Source organism: Gopherus evgoodei, chromosome 12 (assembly GCF_007399415.2).
Source record: "Gopherus evgoodei ecotype Sinaloan lineage chromosome 12, rGopEvg1_v1.p, whole genome shotgun sequence".
Lineage (NCBI taxonomy): Eukaryota > Metazoa > Chordata > Testudines > Testudinidae > Gopherus > Gopherus evgoodei.
In genome coordinates, this window is record NC_044333.1 from 21,079,628 (window position 1) to 21,105,151 (window position 25,524).

The 25,524-nt window shown below is 47.8% G+C and overlaps 1 protein-coding gene across 2 annotated transcripts in view; it reads left to right on the forward strand.

Annotated features, from left to right (window-relative positions):
- The window catches only part of VSTM2B (V-set and transmembrane domain containing 2B), a 43,033-nt gene that overhangs the window by 6,375 nt on the left and 11,134 nt on the right, over positions 1-25,524 (forward strand). For both annotated transcript variants that reach the window (XM_030581685.1, XM_030581684.1), the window contains exon 5: positions 3,077-3,473. In XM_030581685.1, coding sequence (XP_030437545.1) covers positions 3,077-3,473 — 397 coding nt within the window. The remainder of the gene's footprint in view (positions 1-3,076; positions 3,474-25,524) is intronic.

Genomic DNA, 25,524 nt, shown 5'->3' on the forward strand with positions numbered 1-25,524 from the left:
TAGAGTATGCATCACTTACTGCATTTAATTTTGGAAGGGTTGGGATAGGTTCAGTGATTTGGTAATTTTTTTGGGGGGTCATTTATTTTGAGGAGGAACTGGATAGTTGGGTTATAGAACTAGAGAGATTTGATTATGGAGAGGAGCTGGGGTGGTCTCAGATAATTATACAACCCACAGCACTACAGAGAGGAGGAGGGGACAAATATAGTCTCTGCTTGGGACGAGGTAGAAGGTGGAATTCTTTGCTGCATGTTTGGTTATTGGGGTGGCGGGGGAGAAGATCCTCCAATTTCTTAGAGATGATGAAGCAGGTGAGAGGGGAGGTACATTAATTTCTGGGAGGAGCAGGCTCGAGGCTGGGGCAGGAGGAAAAGGTCAAGTGCACTGGGGCAGGCTTGGGGGCAGAGAGAGGTGCGTTGGGCAGACTCAGGGAGGTGCATTGGGGCAGACCCAAGGAGGAAATCAGAGGGGAGGTACACTGGGACAGTGGAGGTACATTGGGGCAGGCCTGGGGAGGTGCATTAGGACGGGGGGATGTGCACTGGGGCAGGACTGGGGAGGTGCACTGGGACGGGTCTGGGGAAGAGATGCGGGGGAGGTACATTGGGGCAGGCTCGAGGAGGTGCACTGGGACAGGCCTGGGGAGGAGATCCAGGGGGAAGGTGCACTGGGGCAGGCTTGGAGGAGATGCATTGGGACGGGGGAGGTGCATCGGGATGAGGGGATGCGCACTGAGGCCACCCAAGGAGGTGCACTGGGTCGGGGACAGGTGCATGGGGGCAGGCCCAGGGAGGTGCACTGGGATGGGCCCCGAGAGGAGATCAGAGGGGAGATGCACTGGGATAGGGGGACATGCACTGGGGCAGGCTTGGGGAGGTGCACTGGGATGAGCCCGGGGAGGAGATTACAGAGGGGAGGTGCACTGGAACAGGGGGAGGTGCATTGGGATGGGGGTACCTGCACTGGGACAGGCCTGGGGAGGTGCATTGGGACAGGCCCGGGGAGGAGATGCGGGGGAGGTGCACTGGGATGGGGGGTACCCGCACTGGGACGCGGAGGCGCACTGGGGCAGGCCCGGGGAGGAGATGCGGGGGAGGTGCACTGGGATGGGGGGTACCCGCACTGAGACAGAGGGAGGCGCACTGGGACAGGCCTGGGGAGGAGATGCGGGAGAGGTGCATTGGGAGGGGGGTACCCGCACTGGGACGCGGAGGCGCACTGGGGCAGGCCCGGGGAGGAGATGCGGGGGAAGTGCCTTGGGAGGGGGGTACCCGCACTGAGACAGAGGGAGGTGCATTGGGACAGGCCCGGGGAGGAGATGCGGGGGAGGTGCATTGGGAGGGGGGTACCCGCACGGAGACAGAGGGAGGTGCATTGGGACAGGCCTGGGGAGGGGATGCGGGAGAGGTGCATTGGGAGGGGGGTACCCGCACTGGGACGCGGAGGCGCACTGGGGCAGGTCCGGGGAGGAGATGCGGGGGAGGTGCATTGGGAGGGGGGTACCCGCACGGAGACAGAGGGAGGTGCATTGGGACAGGCCTGGGGAGGAGATGCGGGGGAGGTGCCTTGGGAGGGGGGTACCCGCACTGAGACAGAGGGAGGTGCACTGGGACAGGCCTGGGGAGGAGATGCGGGAGAGGTGCATTGGGAGGGGGGTACCCGCACTGAGACGCGGAGGCGCACTGGGGCAGGCCCGGAGAGGAGATGCGGGGGAGGTGCATTGGGAGGGGGGTACCCGCACTGAGACGCGGAGGCGCACTGGGGCAGGCCCGGGGAGGAGATGCGGGGGAGGTGCATTGGGAGGGGGATACCCGCACTGGGGCGCGGAGGCGCACTGGGGCAGGTCCAGGGAGGAAATGCGGGGGAGCTGCATTGGGAGGGGGGTACCCGCACTGGGGCGCGGAGGCGCACTGGGGCAGGTCCGGGGAGGAGATGTGGGGGAGGTGCATTGGGAGGGGGGGTACCCGCACTGGGACGCGGAGGCGCACTGGGGCAGGCCCGGGGAGGAGATGCGGGGGAGGTGCATTGGGAGGGGGGTACCCGCACTGGGGCGCGGAGGCGCACTGGGGCAGGTCCGGGGAGGAGATGTGGGGGAGGTGCATTGGGAGGGGGGGTACCCGCACTGGGACGCGGAGGCGCACTGGGGCAGGCCCGGGGAGGAGATGCGGGGGAGGTGCATTGGGAGGGGGGTACCCGCACTGGGGCAGGTCCGGGGAGGAGATGCGGGGGAGGTGCATTGGGAGGGGGGGTACCCGCACTGGGACGCGGAGGCGCACTGGGGCAGGCCCGGGGAAGAGATGCGGGGGAGGTGCATTGGGAGGGGGGTACCCGCACTGGGACGCGGAGGCGCACAGGGACAGGCCTGGGGAGGTGCATTGGGACAGGCCCGGGGAGGAGATGCGGGGGAGGTGCATTGGGAGGGGGGTACCCGCACTGGGGCAGGTCCGGGGAGGAGATGCGGGGGAGGTGCATTGGGAGGGGGGTACCCGCACTGGGGCAGGTCCGGGGAGGAGATGCGGGGGAGGTGCATTGGGAGGGGGGTACCCGCACTGGGACGCGGAGGCGCACAGGGACAGGCCTGGGGAGGTGCATTGGGACAGGTCTGGGGAGGAGATGCGGGGGAGGTGCATTGGGAGGGGGGTACCCGCACTGGGGCGCGGAGGCGCACTGGGGCAGGTCCGGGGAGGAGATGCGGGGGAGGTGCATTGGGAGGGGGGTACCCGCACTGGGGCAGGTCCGGGGAGGAGATGCGGGGGAGGTGCATTGGGAGGGGGGTACCCGCACTGGGGCGCGGAGGCGCACTGGGACAGGTCTGGGGAGGAGATGCGGGGGAGGTGCATTGGGAGGGGGGTACCCGCACTGGGGCAGGCCCGGGGAGGAGATGCGGGGGAGGTGCATTGGGAGGGGGGTACCCGCACTGGGGCAGGCCCGGGGAGGAGATGCGGGGGAGGTGCATTGGGAGGGGGGTACCCGCACTGGGGCAGGTCCGGGGAGGAGATGCGGGGGAGGTGCAGTGGGACCGGGGACGGGGGCGCTGACCAGTGACCGGCCCGCGGGCTGTGGTCTCTTGCAGACGGTGCGGGTCCAGGGCAATGACATCTCGCACCGGCTGCGGCTGTCCGGCGTGCGGCGGCAGGACGAGGGCGTGTACGAGTGCCGGGTGTCGGACTACAGCGACGACGAGACCCAGGAGCACAAAGCCCAGGCGCTGCTGCGGGTCCTGTCGCGCTTCTCCCCCCCCGACATGCAGGCGGCCGAGGCGGTCTCGCACATCCAGAGCAGCGGCCCGCGCAGGTACAGCCCGGCCAGCAGGGCCACCGCCGAGCCCGGCCTGGAGAAGCGCCTGCTGCCGCCCCAGGGGGCCGAGGCCGCGGCCGCCGCCTCATCCGCCGCCTCCGCCACCGCGGCGTCCTCCTCGGCCTCGCCCCCTCCCGGCAAGGCCGCCATCCTCCGCCAGCAGCACGGATCAGGTAGGTGCCCTGCGGGCTCGGGGAGCGCAGCGACACCCAGCGGGGCGCGGGGGGAAGCGCAAGGAGCCGAGCCGGGCTCCGTTTTCTACCGGGAGAAATAAAGGGCCATAAAACTGGCCCTGCCGTAAAGTGCGCCCCGGGGTGTTCGGGCTCTGCTCCTGCTTATGGTTCAGCGTGGCACACAGTCAAAATCCTCTAAGCAAAAGGGATTTGGGAGCTAAGTGGGGAGCCCAAGTCCAATAGGTTTCAAATGGGGGATTTTGAGGATCAGGGTTGGTTTGTTTGTGGAATACATCGGCATCAGCAAATTATATCTGCTAGTAAAGGGGAAAACTCCATTACTGGCCCCCAGTATTGCAGATTCTTCTGGCCTAGTCATTGTAGCTACCAGAGAGTTTCCTGGCCTCTACTATGGGTGTTTGTTTTCAATTGCACCTGTAATAAACATTTACCTTTTACTTCAATGGATGTTCCAATTGTCTTTAAAGGCTTATCATGGATTTATCTTTCCATACATAAAAGTAGACCTAAATTGTATTGAAAGTAATGGATTAAAATGGGGGTTGCAATTGTGTTTGAATTAAAGGAGAGACAATTTTAAATCGTAATAAAACCTTTACATGTGGGAGTGGTGGAATGGACCAAGTGGCAATAGAGCACTTCAGAGTCTCTGTCATGGCAACATTATAAATAGTTTTAAATTATTATCTTTATTAAAATATAGTAGTGCAGACCAGATGGAGAAAGAAATATTATTAAGGTAGTAAAAACTAAGGGTCCAATTCTGCAAATAGTTAAGTATCTGAGTAAATTTATTTATATATTTAAGTGCTGAAAGAATCATGTTTTAAGACTCAATCCTGCACTATTTTAAAGTCAATGAGAGTTTTGTGGCGAACTCCACTGGGAGTAAGATAGAAACCAGAGCTTATTATGTAGGTATAAACTACAGTGTTACGTTTTCAAAGTCACTTTCTACATCTGTGCTTTTTGTTTTGGTTTTGAGTAGTAACAACATTCATAAAGTAAAATGTTACAGTTTTTCTGTAGAGGTCTTAAAGCTTCAGTGCTACAAGTTGACTTGTGTGGGCGAGCCATTGATCCCATGTTGATCTGTATGCAGAATTCGGACAGAAGAAAGCTAAATGTCAACTGCTTACAAAGAATTCTACATTTTAGATTTTAAAATTAAAAGTGATTATATTACCATTTCTTTTAATAAAACTTGCAAATGCAAACATTAAGCAAACTGAGAAACCTTTCTAAGCTAAGTTAATTTATTTCAGCAGAGTAACTATTACTTATATTATGGCTCAATCCTGCTCCCATTGAGGTCAGTTGTAAAATTCCATTTACTTTAGTGGTAGCACGATCTGGTCCTTTTTGTTCTGCATTGGGAAGACTGTCAAGATAGTCTGCATTATTCTGCCTGTGTTTGATTAATGTGTTAGTCACTGCCTTTTACATAATGTAGAGCAAGGGATCATGCCTGTATATATGGAAGATGGCATATGGATAGTTGAGCATGCTCAGAAAAAGAATTGAGGTCACCTCACAGGAGAGTGCTCTTGGAGTGAGACTCATCTTTAAATGGAAATATACACCTTTATTTATTCCCATTTACAATCTTGCATCAAACATTTACAGGCTTTGGATCAGATAATTGAAACCAACCAGGTCACTTATTACTATCCAGGAACTGTATGTAGCTCACAGATGAACTATCTTCTGTGATTTTTATCTGCCTCTGTTCTTCGTACAGTCAAATGTCATCCTGTGAAATATTTTTATTTTGTTTTGTACCATATGAAAGAGTACTGTGTACTGTTTTGTTGACTAGTCACTTGGGCTAGAGAGGATGGCATGTCATGTGTCTAATAGTGACTTTTCAAGACAAATGAAAAAGTTCTGTCTTAAACCTTTCTGTGTGCACTATTGGTTGTAGACACTCCTGTGGCTGACAGTGACACCCGGGAATTAAACTAGAACAATAGAATGCCTGTGAGCCAGTCTTTTCCATTAAACATGTAGATTGTCATTTTAGCAGCCAGAATTGGCTTTGCATGTTATTTTCACGTCTTCCCCTTTCCCCTGCTGATCTAAGTTTAACAGATATGTGGAGGATTAAAAAGTCTTGTGATGCCAGTGTTTCATTGCTGACACATGGAAGGGTCTTGCTATATAAAAGAGATCTCATTTAGGGTATGTACTGTTATGCAACCTGCCCATCTAAGTCAACACTTGCATAGTGCATATGCCCTGATAAAACAGTCTGATCAAATTGTAATTGGCACAGTGCCACCTTAACAGATGTGCATGAGTATGTGCAGCGAAGAGAGCATGTTCGCTGTGTCTGTTAGGGCAAGATCTGCTGCCTAGATTATTTTTACATGCCTGTTAGGGAATGTGTCACTGCTACATCATTCCTAGACTGGACTCATTTCCAAAAATAAAACACAACTGTTGCAGCCAGATATGGAGATACTGGGCTCATTTAAATCAAATGAAAGATGGTGGAATGCAGAAAAGCATCTTGTAGTCTTGTCAGGGGAGTGTCCATCTGGACACCCTTACAAAATAGGCTAAACCAAGATTTGCTATTGTGACATCCTCTTTGCACAGGCTAGTGCCAATCAACACTGCCACACAATGGCATACAAGCTGGTTACCTTTCAGGAAGAAAGTTGAGGTGGTTCTGTAGAGCTTGGGTAGTTGTTAGTTGTCATGAAGCTTATTTAATAAAGTGTGTAGGAGTCATTATTTGTGCCTACCTGCAGAGAATACATTGTGTTTTATATTCTGTGCTTGTGGCTTGTGAAGATAAAAGTGCTTTTCTTCCATTTGACTCAAGAGTCACCAAATGACAAAATTTTACTTTGGTCTGTTACAGTTTCCAAAGTTTTGTACAGGTTGGATCGGCCTAGAATTATTCTGATGATAAAATGTCTGTATGGGAAGGAGATCCATGATATCGTTCAAGGGATTAGTAACATGAAGACTTGGACCTCCAAATTGCTCTTTCTAATGCATTCCAGATTGATAGTGACTGAAAGTTATTGCCATTTGATGGCTATTTGGTGGCCTTTGTGAAACAAATTGGTGGTTGCTCTCCGGATTGTAGTGAACTGATGTCCGCATCCTAAAAATCACAGTTGCAGCTGATGCCATCTTTGCTGTAGAGAGAGACAGATTTGGATGGAGCGGTCCCTCCTGCTCAGACCTAAGGCACAAGGGCAAAGCACTTTGGGGCAAGGTGGCATTACCAGTACTAGTGTTTTGCCTGTTTTTGTGGAAAAATAGAAAAGTTTGCACTCTAGGGCTCTTACTTGGACATGTGCTTGCACAAACACTAACATCTCTTACAATGTATTTAAAGAAACAGTTAGCATCACACTGCAAGGTTTCTAATTAATATTTTAATGGCTGGTGTTTAGCAGATATTTTGGCTGAGGTAATTAGGCTTTTTTCATAAATAATGGCTTCTCTTTCTTTGTCTTGCTTTCAAAAAAGAAGCCATATTTTGAGTTGACCCACTTATGGCAGTTTCTTGTTTAGCTCTTCACTGAATAGGGCTGACAGTCCAAGTCAAACCTCTACGATCAGAGGTGAATGAGCCCACAAAACACTAAATTCTGTGCTAGCTTACAGAGGCTCAGGAGAGTCAATAGCTGTGGAAATACAGGGTATCATTGGCACAAGTGGGAAAAGCATCTGACAACTCACATTGCTGGGCTCTAACTCCCCATGGATGCTGCAGATTTGTCCTAGGGTATGTGGGAGCTTTCCACAAGGGAAACTAGAAGAGGAAAGTGAGGATGCCTCCCACAAAGAAGGTCTATTCCATATGCAGAAGCACAAATGCTCCGTGTACCGCTGGTGTTTGGTGTAGGAGCTGAGCAGCAGTAACTGGAGATCTATTTGCCTGCATTGCTGCCTGAGCTGAATTCCAAAATGAAGAGCTAAAACCAAAGTTAGCAAGAGGGGATGTAAAGTTTTACACTATGCATGTGCCACCTCATTACTACACAGTTCTAGGTCTGAAGCTGGTGAGTAATGCAATAGGCAAAGCATCCAGAAAGGGTGTGCATATCTTTTTGTTTGGGAAGCCTTCTCATTGTGTCCATGCTACCTTCTGCTCCAAATACACACTTGCCTTTCTGGCTTTTCAGTCTATTCAGCACTCGGTGTGCTCTGGGATATCTTGTTAGCATAGTAGTAATCCCAATTTATTGGAAAATGCAGGATCAGGACCCTTAATGGGTAAAACAGCAAGTGAGGACATGGCATAACATGGTAGAAACATCAACAGGCAGTAGAGGAAGTTTACAGACCATCAAGAAAGGTGTGAACTGAATAAAAGGAAACTGCACAGGGAAGGAAGGGAGCAAATCCCACTAAATATGAACTTAATAAGACATCTGTTAAAAGTGGTAATATAGGTCACTGCCTTGCAAACCCTGTTGCCTGAGTGGATCCATGGGCTTTAATGCCACTATTCATCTAAGTAAGGGTTCCCATTACTGGGCCTGTATTAATAACCTGTAAAGCAATAATTAATTATCAGTATGTGCTGCTTAAATAAAATGTTATTGACCTAACATACTGAATGAATTTTGATGGAAAGTAATCCATTTACCATAAATAATACAATACCTGTTGTAGAAAATATTTTAAAACAAGAAAAACATATGTGTTCTCTCTTGGTTCTGTGGGAATATTGTCCTTTATTAAAGGAAATGCAAAGTGTGACAGTTGAGTGGCAGAAGTTAATCTTTCCACTGTAGCATGAACTATCTGTCTTGCATATCTATTCCATTTAGCAAAATTACACACATATTCTTATGTTGTTCTGGGTTTTGTAAAACACATTGATGGCACTATATAAATAATGTATGTCCAGTTATTTGCACTTTAAAAATATGCACACCATTATTACTAGAATGTTCGTAATGCCATAAGCCCAAAAATATTTTGTAATTATAAAAGACCTAATCCTACTCCTAATATATTATGTGGGATTTTGCCATTGAATAAAAGCAGAAATGGTCCCAAGCACAGGTATATTGTTACCATCATTTTTTAAGAAGGGCTCCTGTTTATTTCAGTGGGCTGTTCAGTGTAAAAGTTGATGACATGATATGAGCTACTGTATGCTGGGTAAGTTGGGACGCCGCCTGTTCCCAGTGCAAAAATAGTTTTCTGAATAGTTTCAGTGTAGTGGTACTGTATAGGGCTCCCTCTGTACTATACTCCAACAGTTGTAATTATAGGGTAAATTGCTGCCCTCAGATGTGCCTGTGGAGCTCTTGTTGACTTCAGGGGGAGTCCCACTCATGTATTCAAGGACAAAAATGTCTTTTTTATCTTCTAATTGCTTTTAAAGTGGATTAAATGTGGCTGTTCTAGCCATTTTCTAAAGGATACGCAGGGCCAGCGCTTGCATTTAGGCGGCTTAGGGAATCACCTAGGGCGCCAGCATTATTAGGGGGCGGCATTTTGCCGGAGGGGGCGGCAAGCGGCTCCAATGGAGCTGCCGCAGTGGTGCCTGCGGAGGGTCCGCTGGTCCACGGCTCCGGTGGAGCTGCTGCAGTCCTGCCTGCGGACAGTTGGCTGCTTGCGCGGCTACGGTGGACCTCCCGCAGGCACGACTGCGGCAGCTCCACCGGAGCCGTGGGAGCAGCCCACCATCCGCAGACAGGACTGCGGAGCCGGGGGACCAGCGCACGAGGCGGCAAAATGGCCATGCGCCTAGGGCGCTCAAACCCCTAGCGCCAGTCCTGAGGATACGTAGTTCCATTTGACAGACCCAGATCTAAATGGGAAATCCACAATGTGGGGCCTGTAGCAGGGGTGCTGGAACAATGTATAGAATAGGGGTGCTGATGATGGAAACCATGTATTTGGCATTACTACTTCAAGCAAGAGGGGTGCAGGAGCACCCCGACCTTCCCTAGTTCCAGCATCGCTGGCATATAGTTAAAAATAGCATTTAGTGCAAACTTCTGATCAGCTTTGTAAATACAGAAGAGAACAAATCCAATGTTGTTGTAAAACTGTTGCATAATATGTCAAATATTAGCTGGTTAAATAGAAGATTATCTGTAATATTTAAACTAGTATATAAAACAACAGAACTGTGATCTAATGAGATTTAGAGAGATTATTGCTTGCCTGCCATAAAGGTGGATTATCTAAAGTATTTAAATCAATGTGGAAATTGTTACTTAGACTGTAAGTAAGGCAGGCAATACTACAGATTATCTTTGATAAATGTCTTGTTGTAATACTAGGGTTTATCTGCATGGGCCCTAAAATGCAAAGAAGACCAAAATTCAACTCAATTTAAAAAATAAAAGTTAAATTAGAACTGTAAAATAAAATCAGGCTGAGCAAGTATAACATACAGAGTATTAATGTTTTCAGAAGTGCATCTGTATTTGACTTTATTGTACTGAAATAGCATTTAGTGTATCAGGGCCCCCTTATTCTGGGGATTTGCCCAAGCTGTGGCATAGCTAGACATTGAACCCATGACTCCTGAATTTCAGTCCACTGCCTTAACAAGACAAACCTTACTCTCTGATTAAGTGACAGGCACATATAATCTACATATTTATCTCCCAAAAGACAAGTTGGCTGCATTGTCTGCACAACAGTCTTGTAAAGAATGACCAAAAGGGGCTGCCCGTAAACTATGTATCATGTTATGGGATGAATGAGTCCTTAATTTTGCATGTTTCAGTGTTACTAGGGAGTAATCACCAAAAAATGTGTCCCGTAATTTATGGATTGCCCGAAATATGTGCCTACGTAATGGCTTTGGGGCAGATTTTTGACAAACCTGTGCTTTGAATGTAGATTACAAACAGGAGTTTCAGAATTCCCTTTTATTTGCTTAATCTAATCACAGAATTCTGAAGCAAAAGCCTTGAAATAAAATAAACAAAGATAAGAATGTGGAACAAGAAGCTATTCTTCATTATGCTTGAAATGCTTGGAAGCACACTGCAAAGCTCAAGCCTGAATGCAGAGATGGATTGTTCATCGTAGGGAAGCCAATGAGTGAAAAAAAAAAAAAAAAAAAAAAAAAAGCCTTTTCTGGCCAATGCTAAAGAAATCCCTGTTTGTGCCTCATCTGTTGGAGCATATGTTCTGAGATAATATGGCCAATGAAAGAGCCTAATTCCATAGTCCTTGTGCATGCAATACTCTCTCAGTTCCAGTGGTGGGAAGTGCATATATGTAGACAGGCCTTGAGCTGGGATGGGCCATGGAACCACACAGTTTGGATCAGAGAATCCACTGAGATGAGGAAGACGACGTGAGAGGATATTAGGGCCTGCTATGGGGACTGGGAAGCAGAAGACATGTTGTCAGAGCAGGGAAGCTAGGATGCTATAAGCACTTAGATTTGTTGTGGAAGCCCTTTGTTCAGATTGCATTTGGGTTCAGTTTGAGACTGGAATTGGAGACAAAAACTACAGTTTGGGTCTAAAGCTCTGCTGAATTTAGTCAGACTCAGGCTGGTCTGATGCATGTCAGTCAAAAGAGTTTCCAGTGGAGCTAATTTATCAGCATCAGTTTTTCATACAGTAACTTGGAAAGGCGAAACCTTGTAACTTCTTATATGGCTCAGTTTCCCCACTCTCCCAGCTCTGCACCTGGTGCTTTCAGTGAGATCACACACCGCATTCCAAGAAGCTGACTATTGCCATTGCACAATGTAAATGAAATCTTGGTCATATCACCTTTTTCATATACATTAAGTACAATACCAAGACACATTGGGGATAAATGAAATCAGAATAAGCTCCTAAATGTCACTGGGTAATAAAAGTGCAAAAGGAATTTCTCATTAAATACGCATCACTAATGTTTTAAAAGCTAGGCATATTAAGGATTCTCTTGGTTTCCAGTAGGGACAAGTGAGGTCAAGTGCTATTTTTTTAATGTGATATTGATTAGTTCATAGATTGGACAAAAGTAAGAACTCTGTTGCAATGTCTTCAGCACAAATGAGTTAGGTCAGGCTAATTATTGTGAAAATATGATTTATTTGCTTAGCTCTCACATGTAATGCAAAAGTATACTAGCCTATGCTAGACTAGAACAAAGAAATCTAGACATGACTGATTTATTTTAAAATATGTATAAATTGTAATAAAGAAAAAGTGTTGGAAAAATAATGGAAAGTGGGCTGCAGTTTCTTTTTAAATGTTTGGAGAGCCTTATCGATTGTGGCCTACATTTTCAAAGAGCTTTCTTAAATGGTATTTGCATCAATAATACTTGCCCATGTATCCATTTATGAGTGAAAAATGGTCATTTGTGGGTAGAAAACTATGTGCCTAAATGTCTGTCTGTGTACTCAAGCATATAAGTTGCATGGTCTCTGTGCATGCAAACAAGTACGCTTTGCAAATTTTGAAGGTACATTTCCAGTGGTGATTTTGCAAAATCAGTCTCTAATGTGTAGTTCTTGTTCACAATCAGTACTTCTGGCAAGAGAAGCTGGTAATACATAGTCAAGGATTCCAGTATATTGATATAGAGTTATTGATGTATTTTGGGGGGGGGCGGTGAATTGTATTGTAATATTTAATATTGTATTCCCCTAATCTTTAAAGCAGTAGCACACTTAAACTTTATAACACTAGCACTGGGAGCCAAGAATGTAATAAGCAAAACTAGTTATAAAGAGGATTATTATAGTGAGGTTTCTAGTTGAAAAGCGAAAGTATGACAGCATCTGCTAGAAAATGAGTCTGATAATAGTCCTATAAAGACAGTAGTTTGTCTTTACTTACCAGAGTCTGACAGGACTGTGTTAGTAATAAGATGGCTTCATTATAGGTTTTAATTTAGCTCTGCTAAAGCAGTGAGTACTGTGACAGGTTCACAATTGCTATTTACTATGTGTTGTTAAAATTAGATAATGGCAAAGCAATTCCATGTGTCAGTGATAAAATGGGGGTATCAGCAAAATAGTATTATTTGTCACAACAGCAGTTAACAACCAAGTATTTTGTATTGCTAGGGTATCATCAGTTGGGAGGCAATTGTGTTAGCAGGAAAGTAGAGCAGTTTGGCAGAACAGCAACTGTGTTCTGTGGAGAAGCTGGTGTGTTTGCAATACAGAGCTTATTGTGACACAGTCGGAGAAAAGAAATTTAGTTATGATGTCAAGTGGTTACAATAAATTGCTGAGGCCTGCTCCTATATTTGCATAGATTAGTGGTACGAAGCAGAATCTTCTTTTTATGTACTAATGACGGGTGTTGACCTCAAAACTAATCGAAACAGGATTAACAATTAATTTGATGCTATTTTATGTCTATCATGTTAGTCAATTGTAAAACATACTCTAGCTTACTTTAACTAAAACACATTTTACTAGCCTTGTAGATATAAAAAATCAGTGTGCTTCCAAGTGCTACTAATCTGAATCCTAATTAATCCTTATTACTTTTTTCCATTTTACATAAAAAGATGGCATTCACTGTTATCCCTCTGTCCACACTTTTTCCCTAGCAAGTGTATTGTTGGCTGTTTCTATAAAGATTATATTTCATAGCTCTCAATAGAAAGTGTTACAGCTACTTTCTTTTAATCCAGAAGATGATGGTGGCTGTCCTTTTTGTCAGAGTGAGTGCCCTACATAGATTCACCAGAGGAAAGTGTGTGTGCATGCGCACATGTGCGCACACAAACATTTATGAGTGTTTGTATGTATAGACAGAGGAAGAATGATCTCTTCTTCATAGAGAGTGAGATTTGCAGCTTTTAAAATATTTACATTTCTCACGTAGACTGAGGCCTGAGATTTCAAGGCTGCTCTTGAACCTCACTCTAGTACTTATTCTTTGACCTGTGGAAGGGAGAGAGTTATTGTCTGGAAAATTCCAAAGTAAAAGTACATTGACTTCAGTAATTCAGAAAGTTCCAGATTTAAATTTCCAGATGGAGGATAGGTTTATCAATGGCAATTAGCCAGGGTGGGCAGAGATGGTGTCCCTAACCTCTGTTTGCCAGAAGCTGGGAATGGGAGACAGGGAATGGATCACTTGATGATTACCTGTTCTGTTCCTTCTCTCTGAGCACCTGGCATTGGCCACTGTCGGAAGACAGGATACTGGGCTAGATGGACCTTTGGTCTGGCCCAGTATGGCCATTCTTATGTTCTAAATGCTGATTAACAATATATAGGGACTTCTCCTGTGAAGTCAAAGCTACTTCACTGGTAAGTGTTGGACCCATGAATGGTAAAACCTTGCTTGCTATCTCAGGTCCCACTCCTGTGAACACTTAATACAGGACATAGTGTTTACTGCTAGCTTACTACAGTGAAGATAAATTGCCATCTTTTGCAATTTTGTTGTAAGCCTTGCAGTAATGATGTTTCTCTTGAAGTCCAGCTCCTGGAGTCATCAGAATACATAAATATCCCAGCTTTCACTTTTAAAATCGTTTCTAGCTGTCATGGTTGCAGAGGAAAGTTTGAAAATGTGTCCCAAGTGCACTCTAAAAAGCAGAAGGCAAGTAAAAAACCCCCCAATTTACTGTTTATACAAAATCTTCTTTTTAAGGCAATCTCTTAATTTGGGTGCTGGCTCATTATTTTTGGATGTTTGGAGTTGGCACATGGCAATGTAACTATTCACAGAAGGAAGCACTAAGCCTAATAGTAAAGTGTTTGCAGAGTGGGTCCTAATTTATTAACATTTTAACAACTACTAATGTGGTAATTTATTCTTATTATATCTTTTAAAGCTTATTAGTTGAAGATCAATCTTTTAGCAATTTCACTAGTCTTTCCTTTTAAAAAGAATAGCCTATTTTATCCCACATTATCAAAGCTCCAGGGAAAAACTTAATGACACTTATTATTGTTATGTTAGCACCCTAGCCATGCTGCTATAGAAAATTCTATAACTGGCGCACATCCACAGCAATATATTCTTATCTGATTTTTGGTGTCTTGGTCCCACATCATGGAGACTTGCCCACGGATACCAGAGCAGAAATCTATTATATTAATTTACCATGAAGAAGAACCTGACTGCAGATCCCAGAGGATGAACTATATTAGTGTTTTTTTAAATTCAGACTGGTATAATAGTATTCTGGCTGTGTAAACTAGAAAGGACAAATTACCATAGTTTATGTGTAGAGAAACATTTCTCTGCTGGACTTTGTGGATGCAGAGCTCAGACCTGATTCAACGGTTTCCATAAACAAATGCTGGTATTTATGAGAGGCAGAATTAAATTTTCCTTAAGAGTGCTCTGTGTAGCAAATCCTATCCTAATTGGCACAACTGGCAAGTGGTTGTTTGGGAATAAGAGCACACTGATTCCTTTAAACATGCTCTTCTGATCCTCCTTGAGACTTTTCCAGGGAGCTCGGCTCTACCAAGTTTATTAATACATGATTTGCATATATCCATCCTACCATGGAAGAACAGAGATGCTGTCTCAATTTCCTGCTTTCTTCCTTATGTGCATTCCAGCAAATTTACCAAGCTCATTAGTGTAACTTGCCTCTATTAAATATAACCATTAACAAACAGTAATCAAACAATGGAAACAATGTGCTACGTAAGAACATAGCAGTTGTCCTACTAGATGTCCAAAACCAGATGATCCAGCGGAAACTGTAAAAACCTCCTAAAAGGATGACTGATCTATACATATATGTTTGGAAGGAATTGTCAGCCCTAATGTTTTGGGAATACAGTATTGTATTTGGCCCTAATAAACTTCAGTTGTAATGAGCTCTACTGTAATCAGAGATCCATCCACTTTTGATAATAGTGGGGACTTACGGAAGATACATTGTACTTTATTTCTCCATTAGTTCCTTGATCTGTCCCTATATAGCCCCACAGGCGTGCAAACAAATTCACTGCCAGCAAAACATTGTAATGCTTTAGAAAATAAACATTGAAGGCGGAGCCTAACATTGCTTCATGGCACAAGCTCACAGATTTCCCCCATTGCCTCTCTCCTCTCCTCCTTGCATAACACTAGTATTTAGCTCATAGTGATGCCCCATATTTAAGGCTGCAAGTCTGTCACAGAGATCATGGAGTCCATGATCTTTCCTGATCTCCGTGACTTCTGCAGCGGCTGGTGTTTAGGTGTGTGGGAAGAGGTTTAGGGGATTGGCGGGGGTGCTTATTTGGAGTTGGGGGTCCCCCTGCAGCTCCTAGATGGCGTATGGGTTCGGGGGGGGGGTCTCCGTGCCGTGTGCTGCTGGCTCCCACAGGCCCCGCCCCCGCACCTCCCATTAACTGCGGTTCCCGGCCAATGGGAACTACGGCAGCCAACACTTGTGGCAGGAGCAGCTGGCCCCTGCCTTAGCCACCTAGGAACTGCAGGGATTCAGAGCTGGGTAGGTAACTCCGCCAACCCTCCCTCCCCCAGCACCAGTGGGGGTCCCAGGCCCCATGCTGCGGCCCAGCCCTCCCCATCCCCAGTACCAGTGGTTCTCTCAGGTCATCTCGAACCCCTCCTGCAGCACCCACAGCGCTCCTGGACCACCCCCCCACCCCCAAGCCCCACCGCCCAATTTTTAGTCATGGTGGGTATTTTTAGTAAAAGCCATGGACTGGTTACTGGCCTGAATTTTTGTTTACGGCCCGTGACCTGTCTATGACTTTTAGTAAAAGTGAGGGCTGTCAAGCGATTTTAAAAAAATGGTCATGATTAATCACGCTGTTAAACAATAATAAAATACCATTTTATTAAATATTTTTGGGTGTTTTCTACATTTTCAAATATATTGTTTCAGTTACAACACAGAATACAAAGTGTACAGTCTCAATTTTATTATTTATTACAAATATTTGAACTGGAAAAAAAACCCCAAAAATAGTATTTTAAAATACGCCTAATACAAGTACTGTAGTGCAATCTTTTTATCATGAAAGTTGAACTTAGAAATGTAGAACTATGTACAGAGAAAACCTACATTCAAAAAAAAACAATATAAAACTTTACAGCCTACAAGTCAATCAGTCCTACTTCTTGTTCAGTCAATTGCTCAGACAAACAAGTTTGTTTACATTTGCAGAAGATAATGCTGCCTGCTTCTTGTTTACAGTGTCACCTGAACATGAGAACAGGCATGGCACTCTTGTAGCTGGTGTTGCAAGATATTTACATGCCAGATGCACTAAAGATTCATATGTTCCTTCATGCTTCAACCATCATTACAGAGGACATGCGTCCATGCTGATGACGGGTTCTGCTTGATAACCATCCAAAGCAGTGTAGACCGATGCATGTTTACATTCATCATCATGAGTCAGATGCCACCAGCAGAGGTTGATTTTCGTTTTTGATGGTTTGGGTTCTGTAGTTTCCGCATCAGAGTGTTGCTCTTTTAAGACTTCTGAAAGCATGCTCCACACTTCATCCCTCTCAGATTTTCGGAAGGAACTTCAGATTCTTAAATCTTGGGTCGAATGCTGTAGCTATCTTTAGAAATTTCACATTGGTATCTTCTTTTCATTTTGTCAAATTTGCAGTGAAAGTGTTCTTAAAATGATATTAAAAAGTCATCATCTGAGACTGCCATATATTTCATGTTATAGCAGAATGTGGGTAAAACTGAGCAGGAGACATACAATTCTCCCGCAGGGACCTCAGTCACAAATTTAATGAATACATTTTTTTTTAACAAGCATCATCAGCATGGAAGCATGTTCTCTGGAACGATGGCCGAAGCATGTGAGGCATATGAATCTTTAGCACATCTGGCACATCAATATCTTGTGATGCCAGCTACAACAGTGCCATGAGAATGCCTCTTCTCACTTTCAGGTGACATTGTAATGAAGAAGTGGGCAACATTATCTCCCACAAATGTAAACAAACTTATTTCTCTTGGCGATTGGCTGAACAAGAAGTAGGACTGTGTGGACTTGTAGGCTCTAAAGTTTTTGCATTGTTTTGTTTTTGAGTGCAGGTATGTAACAAAAAAACCTACATTTGTAAGTTGTACTTCCATAACAAAGAGATTGTACTATAGTACTCATATGGGCTGAATTGAAAAATATTATTTCTTTTGTTTATCATTTTTACAGTACAAATATTTGTAATAAAAATAATATAAAGGGAGCACTGGATACTTTGTATTCTGTGTTTGAAACTGAAATATATTTGAAAATGTAGAAAAGCATCCAAAATATTTAATAAATTTCAGTTGGTATTCTATTTTTTAACCATGTGATTAATTTTTTTGAGTTAATCGCGTGAGATAACTACAGTTACTCGACAGTTACTCGACAGCCTTACTAAAAATAGCTGTGACTAAAACTTAGCCTTATCCTTTTTTCATATAAAAGCAGAGCATCGACTAAGACACCAACATCTTCCACCTGCTGATGGAGCAAACAAAATAAAAAGGCAACTGTTGTACAGATCTAATATTTTTTCACAAAAATATGATTTTTCAGCAGTGTTGTGCAGTCCTCTACATAATCTCTGCAAAACCCTTTATATGCTCTCTAATCAACCTCACCCCCCATGTTATTCCCCGACCCAGCACCATATTACTGTGATGGGTAAACCTCAAAATGCTTTTTCAGATAAATACTGAATTGTCCAGATGCTATTTCAAACCTTATCTGAAGTGTCAGAATCTTTGAGTCTGTGCAGTTGGGCTGGAAATATCACTAGAATAATTTTTCTTAGGCTATTTTTGTACTTTTTGTATTTTTCCACTATAACTAGAGGATGGACATGATTAATAAGTACAATAAGGCTATGCTGAGATGCAAATAGCTTTGGAGTAAGTTGAGGAGTGGAACTGGGTGAGATTGAAGAGATTTGAGATGATGATGCAAGATTTACCAGGTCTGTTGGCAAATAAAATGAACTTCCATTTCTTTGAGGAGTTTGAGGTGTGGGCAAGTGGGAGGGACATGGGGGATGGACTTCTTACTTTTTCAGGAACCCACAAAAACAGAAAATAAGAATATCTTTCATCCAGACATATAAGAGGGTCTGTTGGTGACCTGGGAAACCACAGCAATAGGCAGAAGAGAGAGCGATGGACCACCACTTGCATTCTCTTTCACAGCTGCATAGGAATGTAAATCCAGTCTGATGTGAAGTAGCTTTCTCAAGACAACATAGTCATGGAAGGAGATTTAGAAATCTAAGTCATAAACAGAAGTGTGCAGCGGGTGGAAAACTCATTACATCACTTCTTCATGCTTCATCTCATGTGGCTCAATATGGATTCATCCCATTCAGTGGTTTAAGAACATGTGGGAGGACAGCCTTCTATCAGCCAAATCTAGGCCCTGATTCTGCTTCTGGCTGCGCAGTGGCGCTTATCCAGAATGTGCAGGATCTAACTCTGCAGAGCCAGTTGGAAGTCCGGACCTGAAACCAGTGGAGTGCAGAGAGTTTATTAGCCTTGCATGAATGAACCTTCATGTTACCAAAGGCAGGGAATAATTTTGTGACAATGGAGCACCTGCTTTTTACTGGTGGTGTACTAGGATTTCACTGGCAGATTGCATTAGGTTAATGAGTGATGCAGATAAATCCCTCTGCACCACACTGAAAATGTTGTGCTTGCCAAGCAGTAGTAAAGCTGGGATACCAGCTGTGGGGCTTGAACTGTCAAAGACTCAGTGATAGTAAAGCAATACTGTGCTGATGTCAATGTACATATATAAAGATGGAATTAGAGTGTATTCAGCTTGCAAAATTACTTCTCAGACTGCGAAGTCATTCAAATGTAGTGTAGCCTATTACAGTGTGGTGTAATCATTTAATTAAAGGGATCGTGTCAAGTTAAAATTTATGGGCTTGATTTTTCTTTTCATTCACACTGGTGTGAAACTGGAGTAATTCCAGTCACTTCAGTAGACTTACTCCAGATTTATATTAGAGTAAGAAAACAAAATCAGACCCATTGTATTTCTTTTTGTTAATAATAACATTTTACATAATCAGAGTGCAATAATCGTTCATAGCTAGTTCACTTTCCTCATCGATGCTGTTCATCTAACTTTTGCATTTCACTCAACTTGGACACTGAAATTAGACTGAACAATTTAATTTTTTGGTTCTAATGCTCTGTGCTGTTATGTCTCAGTTTCCAACACTTCAATGGACTATTCAGACTCCTAAATAAAACCCTTCATGCTGACGTTTAAAAATAATTAACATTGATAATTAATAACGTATTATAATTGTATCTGTATTAATTACAATAGCACCTACAGGTTCCAGCCAGGGTCAGGACCTCACTGTTCTGCTAATGACAGTTCTAAAATAAGAGGGTCCCAGCGCAAAAAAGAGGAGAGGAAGGATGAGAGGAAAAATATTTGGTTCTTCTTCGAGTGATTGCTCATATCCATTCCAGTTAGGTGTGTGCGCCGCGCGTGCACATTCGTCAGAAAACTTTTACCCTAGCAACTCAGTGGGCCGGCAGGTCGCCCCCTAGAGTGGCGCCACCATGGCACTTGATATATACTCGTGCCGGCCCACCTGCTCCTCAGTTCCTTCTTACCGCCCGTGTCGGTCGTTGGAACAGTGGAGCGCGGCTTAGCTGACCTCCACTTCCCTAGCTACTCATATTTCTCGTATATAGTTATGCAGTTATAACCCTTTTATATATATATATTGTATAGTTATACGTGTTTTCTTTGCTAACATGGTTAGTTTAGTTAGCGGGGTTCAGGAAGTAGCCCCTTCCATGATCCCGGTGCCGGAGCCCATGCATGGCTCACCGGGTTTTTAAATGGGCCCGGCCTGCCAGAAGCCGCGGCCGAAGGGAGATCTACATGACTCCTGTTTGAAGTGCCTCAGGGAATCACACTTGACAGCTAAGTGCCCCATTTGCAAGGCTTTTAAGCCGAGAACAAAAAGGTGCGGGACTTCCACTTACCCCTCCACCTTGGGCGCCGAGCGATGTTCAAGCGGTGGACAGAAGCGCCTCCTCGGCACCGGACCCTGCCGGTACTACCAAGGCCTTTCGGCACCAATGTCGACTCGGCACCGCTCCCTTCTTCCGAGGTCGAGAAAGCCTACGATTCCTGCTGGTGCCTGACGGCTCCCCGGCACGCGCCGTGGTTGAGCCCCCTGCTCCTGCTGCTTCCGTGCCACCTGCATCGCAGCCAGAGAGCTCGTCTAAGTTGGATTACCCGGCACCGACACCTGCAGAGGCACCGATGACATCGGCACCGTCGATTCCAGTCCCCCAGGGCCACTGAATCCGGTGCCTGGCAGCTCCCCGGCACGCGCCGTGGTAGAGCTTACTGCTCCTGCTGCTTCCGTGCCAACTGCACCGCAGCCAGAGAGCTCGTCTAAGACGGATCGCCCGGCACCGACGACGTCGGCACCGTCGATCCCGGTCCCACGAGGGCCGTAGAATCCGGTGCCTGACGGCTCCCCGGCACGCGCCGTGGTTGAGCTACTGCTCCTGCAGCTTCCGTGCCAGCGGCACCGCAGCCAGAGAGCTCGTCTAAGTCGGATCGCCCGGCACCGACACCTGCTACGGCACCGATGACGTCGGCACCGTCGATCCCGGTCCCACAAGGGCCGTAGAATCCGGTGCCTGACGGCTCCCCGGCACGCGCCGTGGTTGAGCTACTGCTCCTACTGCTTCCGTGCCAGCGACACTGCAGCCAGAGGGCTCGTCTAAGTCGGATCGCCCGGCACCGACACCTGCTGCGGCACCGACGACGTCGGCACCATTGATCCCGGTCCCACAAGGGCCGTAGAATCCGGTGCCTGACGGCTCCCCGGCACGCGCCGTGGTTGAGCTACTGCTCCTGCTGCTTCCGTGCCAACGGCACCGCAGCCAGAGAGCTCGTCTAAGTCGGATCGCCCGGCACCGACACCTGCTACGGCACCGACGACGTCAGCACCGTCGATCCCGGTCCCACAAGGGCCATCGAATCCGGTGCCTGACGGCTCCCCGGCACGCGCCGTGGTTGAGCGACTGCTCCTGCTGCTTCCGTGCCAACGGCACCGCAGCCAGAGGGCTAGTCTAAGTCGGATTGCCCGGCACCGACGCCTCTGAGGCACCGACAACGTCGGCACCGTCGATTCCAGTCCCACAAGGGCTATCGAATCCGATGCCCGACGGCTCCCCGGCACGCGCCGTGGTTGAGCTTATTGCTCCTGCTGCTTCCGTGCTGACGGCACCGCAGCCGGACAGCTTATCTAACTCGGACCGCCCGGCACCGACACCTACCGAAGCTCTGACGACCTCGGTACCGTTGATCCCGGTCCCACGAGGGCTGTCGAATCCGGTGCCTGACAGCTCCCCAGTATGCACTGTGGTTGAGCCTGCTGTTCCCTCCACGCCGGAGACGTTACCAACGGCGAGGGCTCTCAGTGCCATGACAGAGTCGATGCTGCCTGACCCCGACACCGCCGGTGCGGGTAATACAGTCTCTTCAGGTGACCGTCCTCTGTCAGCACAGCAGAGCGGCACCGTTCATGATCACGGTCCCGCAGACGCTCCAAGTCCTGTCGGCACGCCGGACACCACTGGCAGTCCCGGTGCTGTTTTCCTCATCTGTACTGGTCGCACTCGCTGCACCGGTCGGTATCCCGTTCGCCGACCCGCTATCGGCACCGTTCCGACTCCCGGCACCGCGGCAGGTCCCTTGACTCCTGTAGCCTCTCCCCGAGCCTCGAGATCTCGGTCGACCTCCCGGCACCGTTCTGGTTGCGGATCTGGATCTCGTTTCAGGTACCAATACGCCTCCCGGTGCCGGTCCCCGGTGCTGAGTTGGGCAAGGTCCGAATGAGTCAGAGACTCTGCCTGTGCCTTCTTTTAGTACCTCCATGGCCGTCCGGACACGCATCCGTGTCATCCCATATGCGCAGATTTTATGCTCAGGACCACGATTCTGATATGATGGCCAGCGGGCGCCAGCCCCGAAGCAGAAAGAGGCTTGGCGAATGAACCTGCTTGGCCGCCAGGTGTACTCTGCAGAGGCCCTGCAGCTCTGGGTAGCAAAGCAACAAGCCTTGCTTAGCTGCGATAATTATAGCACCTGGGTGAAGGAGTTTCTCCCTCAAAACTCCCACCAGGAGTTCGCTGCCGTCTTGAAGGACGGGGGAAAGAAGGTTCCCAGAGCGTCCCTCCAGGCCTCGTTGGACGCAGCAGACTCTGCGGCCAGGACTCTGGCCTTGGGTGTCGCCATGAGGTGCATTTCATGGCTTCAGGTTTCATACCTCCGGCCGGAGCTGCAGTATGCCATTCAGGATTTACCCTTTGCTGGTAAAGGCCTCTTCGCGGCAGAGACAGCCCCAGGCTGCAAAGCCTGATGGACAATAAGGTCCTAATGCGCTCTCTCAGCATGCATACGCCAGCGACCAAACGCAGGCCTTTCTGGCCCCAGCCGCCATACTCTGTACCTAGCCAGAGGCAGAACTCTGGCAAACGGCAAGGCCAAGGTGGTCGCAGACGAACGTCAGGACCCCTAAAGAGCCAAAGTCAAGGTCCCTCGCAATTACCACTGGGACCGAAGACGAACCTTCCAAGGTTCGCCTGAGGGCGGTGTACCAGTCACAGGCCGGGATCCCGCTTTCTCCTGGCGTGGCCCCAGTTACTTTCAGATCGCTGGGTCCTGCGCACAATGGAGCATAAGTACCACCTTTAATTTGCTCCAGCCCTGTCCCCCTTCAGCGGACGAAAGGGGCAAGGGGTTTTACTCCCGTTATGCCCTAGTCCCCCACTCGAACGCAGGTTCCAGACCTTCCTGGTCCTGCACGGACTCAACCAGTTTAGGATAAGGTTGAAGTTCTGCATGGTATCCCTGGGAACCATTATTCCATCCTTGCCTCCTGGGGGCTACTATGCCGCCGTGGATATGAAGGACGCGTACTTTCGCAATGCCATCTTCCCTCCGCACAGGAGATGCCTCCGCTTTATAGCCAACTGTCAATACTCCTGGTTTACGGCCATAGTCGCCGCCTACCGTCGCTGATGTCGGATATGCGTTTTTCCGTATCTGGACGATTCGCTTATCCGAGGAGACTCTGAGACACAAACCACTCAGCGCGTGGGCATCGTCACGGTCTTATTCACAGGATCAAGGCCTGATGATTACTATAGAGCAATCCACTCTGGTTCCCACGCAGAGGTTGGGCTTCCTAGGGGCTATCCTGGTCTCCTACCTAGCAGGAGCCTGCTTATCACAATTGCGGTTTTAGGCGATGGCAACAATCATCTGAGGTCTGAAGGCTTTCCCAACGACGTCGGCTCGTTCTTGTCTCAGTCTCCTGGGTCCATGGTTGCCCGCAAGTTTGTAACCAAACACGCCAAGCTCCGCCTCCGTCCTCTCCAAGTCCGGCCCACCTCGGCGTACCGCCCGGACAGGGAGCCAATTGGTCAAGGTAGTCACCGTTCCATCGAACACCTTAGGCTCCCTAGAGTGGTGGCTAACTCCCTCCTTGGTGTGGACAGGGATGCGGTTTCATCCGCCCCAGCCCTCCCTGCCCTTGACGACGGACGCATCATCTCTCTGCTCGAGTGCTCATGGTCACCTCCGAGCTTAAGGCCTTTGGTCTTCTAGGGAGCTGGCATTCCTCATCAATGCCCCAAAAAATGAGAGTAGTCCGCCTGGCGTGCCAGGGGTTCCAGCGGCAGCTGCGAGGCCGTTGTATCTCGGTGTTTACAGCCAACACAACGGCCATGTGCTTCTTAAGTATCCAGGGAGGGACATAGTCCTCCCCCCTTTTTTGTCAGGAGGCCATCCATTTCCGGGTCTTTTGCATGGCACACTCGATGGAGCTGGCGACGTCCTTTCTCCCACGCTCACCGCGAGAGCAGGAAATGCCAGGTGCTCTGCTCCTTCCAGGGTCTCTCCTCGGAATCGATCTTGGACGCGTTCCTGATGCCGTGGAAAGGCCAACTGCATTATGCCTTCCCACTGTTCCCACTGGTTCATTAGGTCCTGCTCAAACTCCGCAGGGGCAGAGCGCGCATCATCATGATCACTACAGAGTGGTCCTGGCAGCACTGATATACCACGTTGCTCGGCCTGTTAGTAACAGACCCAATTACCCTTCCACCCCACCCAGACCTCATCATTCAGGGCAACGACAGGCTTCATCACTCGGACCTGCAGCCTCTTCGCCTCACGGTGGCTGCTGCGTACCTGAGTCAGGGGTGACAGGCAGCCTTCCACCTGCTCAACGTACCGGGCCAGGTGGAAGCGTTTCTTCTACAGCTGCAATACGCTCGATCTTGCTCCTGCTGAGGTCTCGATCCCCCTCTATTTGGCCTGCCTCTGGCCTTCAGCGGCAGGACCTGGCGGTATCATCGCTGAGGATACGCTCAGCAGCCATCTCTACCTTCCAGCAGGCTAAGGTGGACGTTCCGTGTACTCACGCTCTATGGGTTCAAGGCCCCTCAAGGGCTTGGAGCGCTTGCACCCTCGGGTGCGCCGCCCAGCCCCAACCTGGGACCTCAACCTAGTCTTGGCCAGACGGGTCTCCGAGCTCAGAGCTCTTACGGTGGTTCCGCCGTACATTAGGTTTCACAAAGACAAGGTGCAGTTATGACCCCCCCCGGCTTTCCTCCCTAAGGTGGTTTCGGCCTTTTATGTTACCCACAGCTCAATGCAATGGGCACAACCATTGCACTCCTTGGACATCTGTGGAGTGCTCGCATTATATTGTGCTGACAGAACCATTTCCTAAGGTGCCCCAGCTCTGTCCCGGTAGCGGGCCACAGGGAGGGCTTGCTTGTTCTCCTCTCAGAGGATCTCATCTTGGGTGATGGCGGACATCCCCACTTGTTATGATTTGGCTCATATTTCTCCAAGCCACATCACCATGCATTCTACCAGGGCTCAGGCTTCATCTGCCGCCTTGCTGGCTCGTGTTTCTACCCACGAGATCTGTCGCGAAGCTCCTTTGGTCCTCGGTCCATACCTTTGCCTCGCAGTATGCCCTGGTTCAACAGTCAAGAGAAGCTGTAGCCTCTGGCTCAGCAGTTTTCATTCTGCCACATTTCACTCCGACCCCACCGCCTTTGTAAGGCTTGGGATTCACCTAACTGGAAT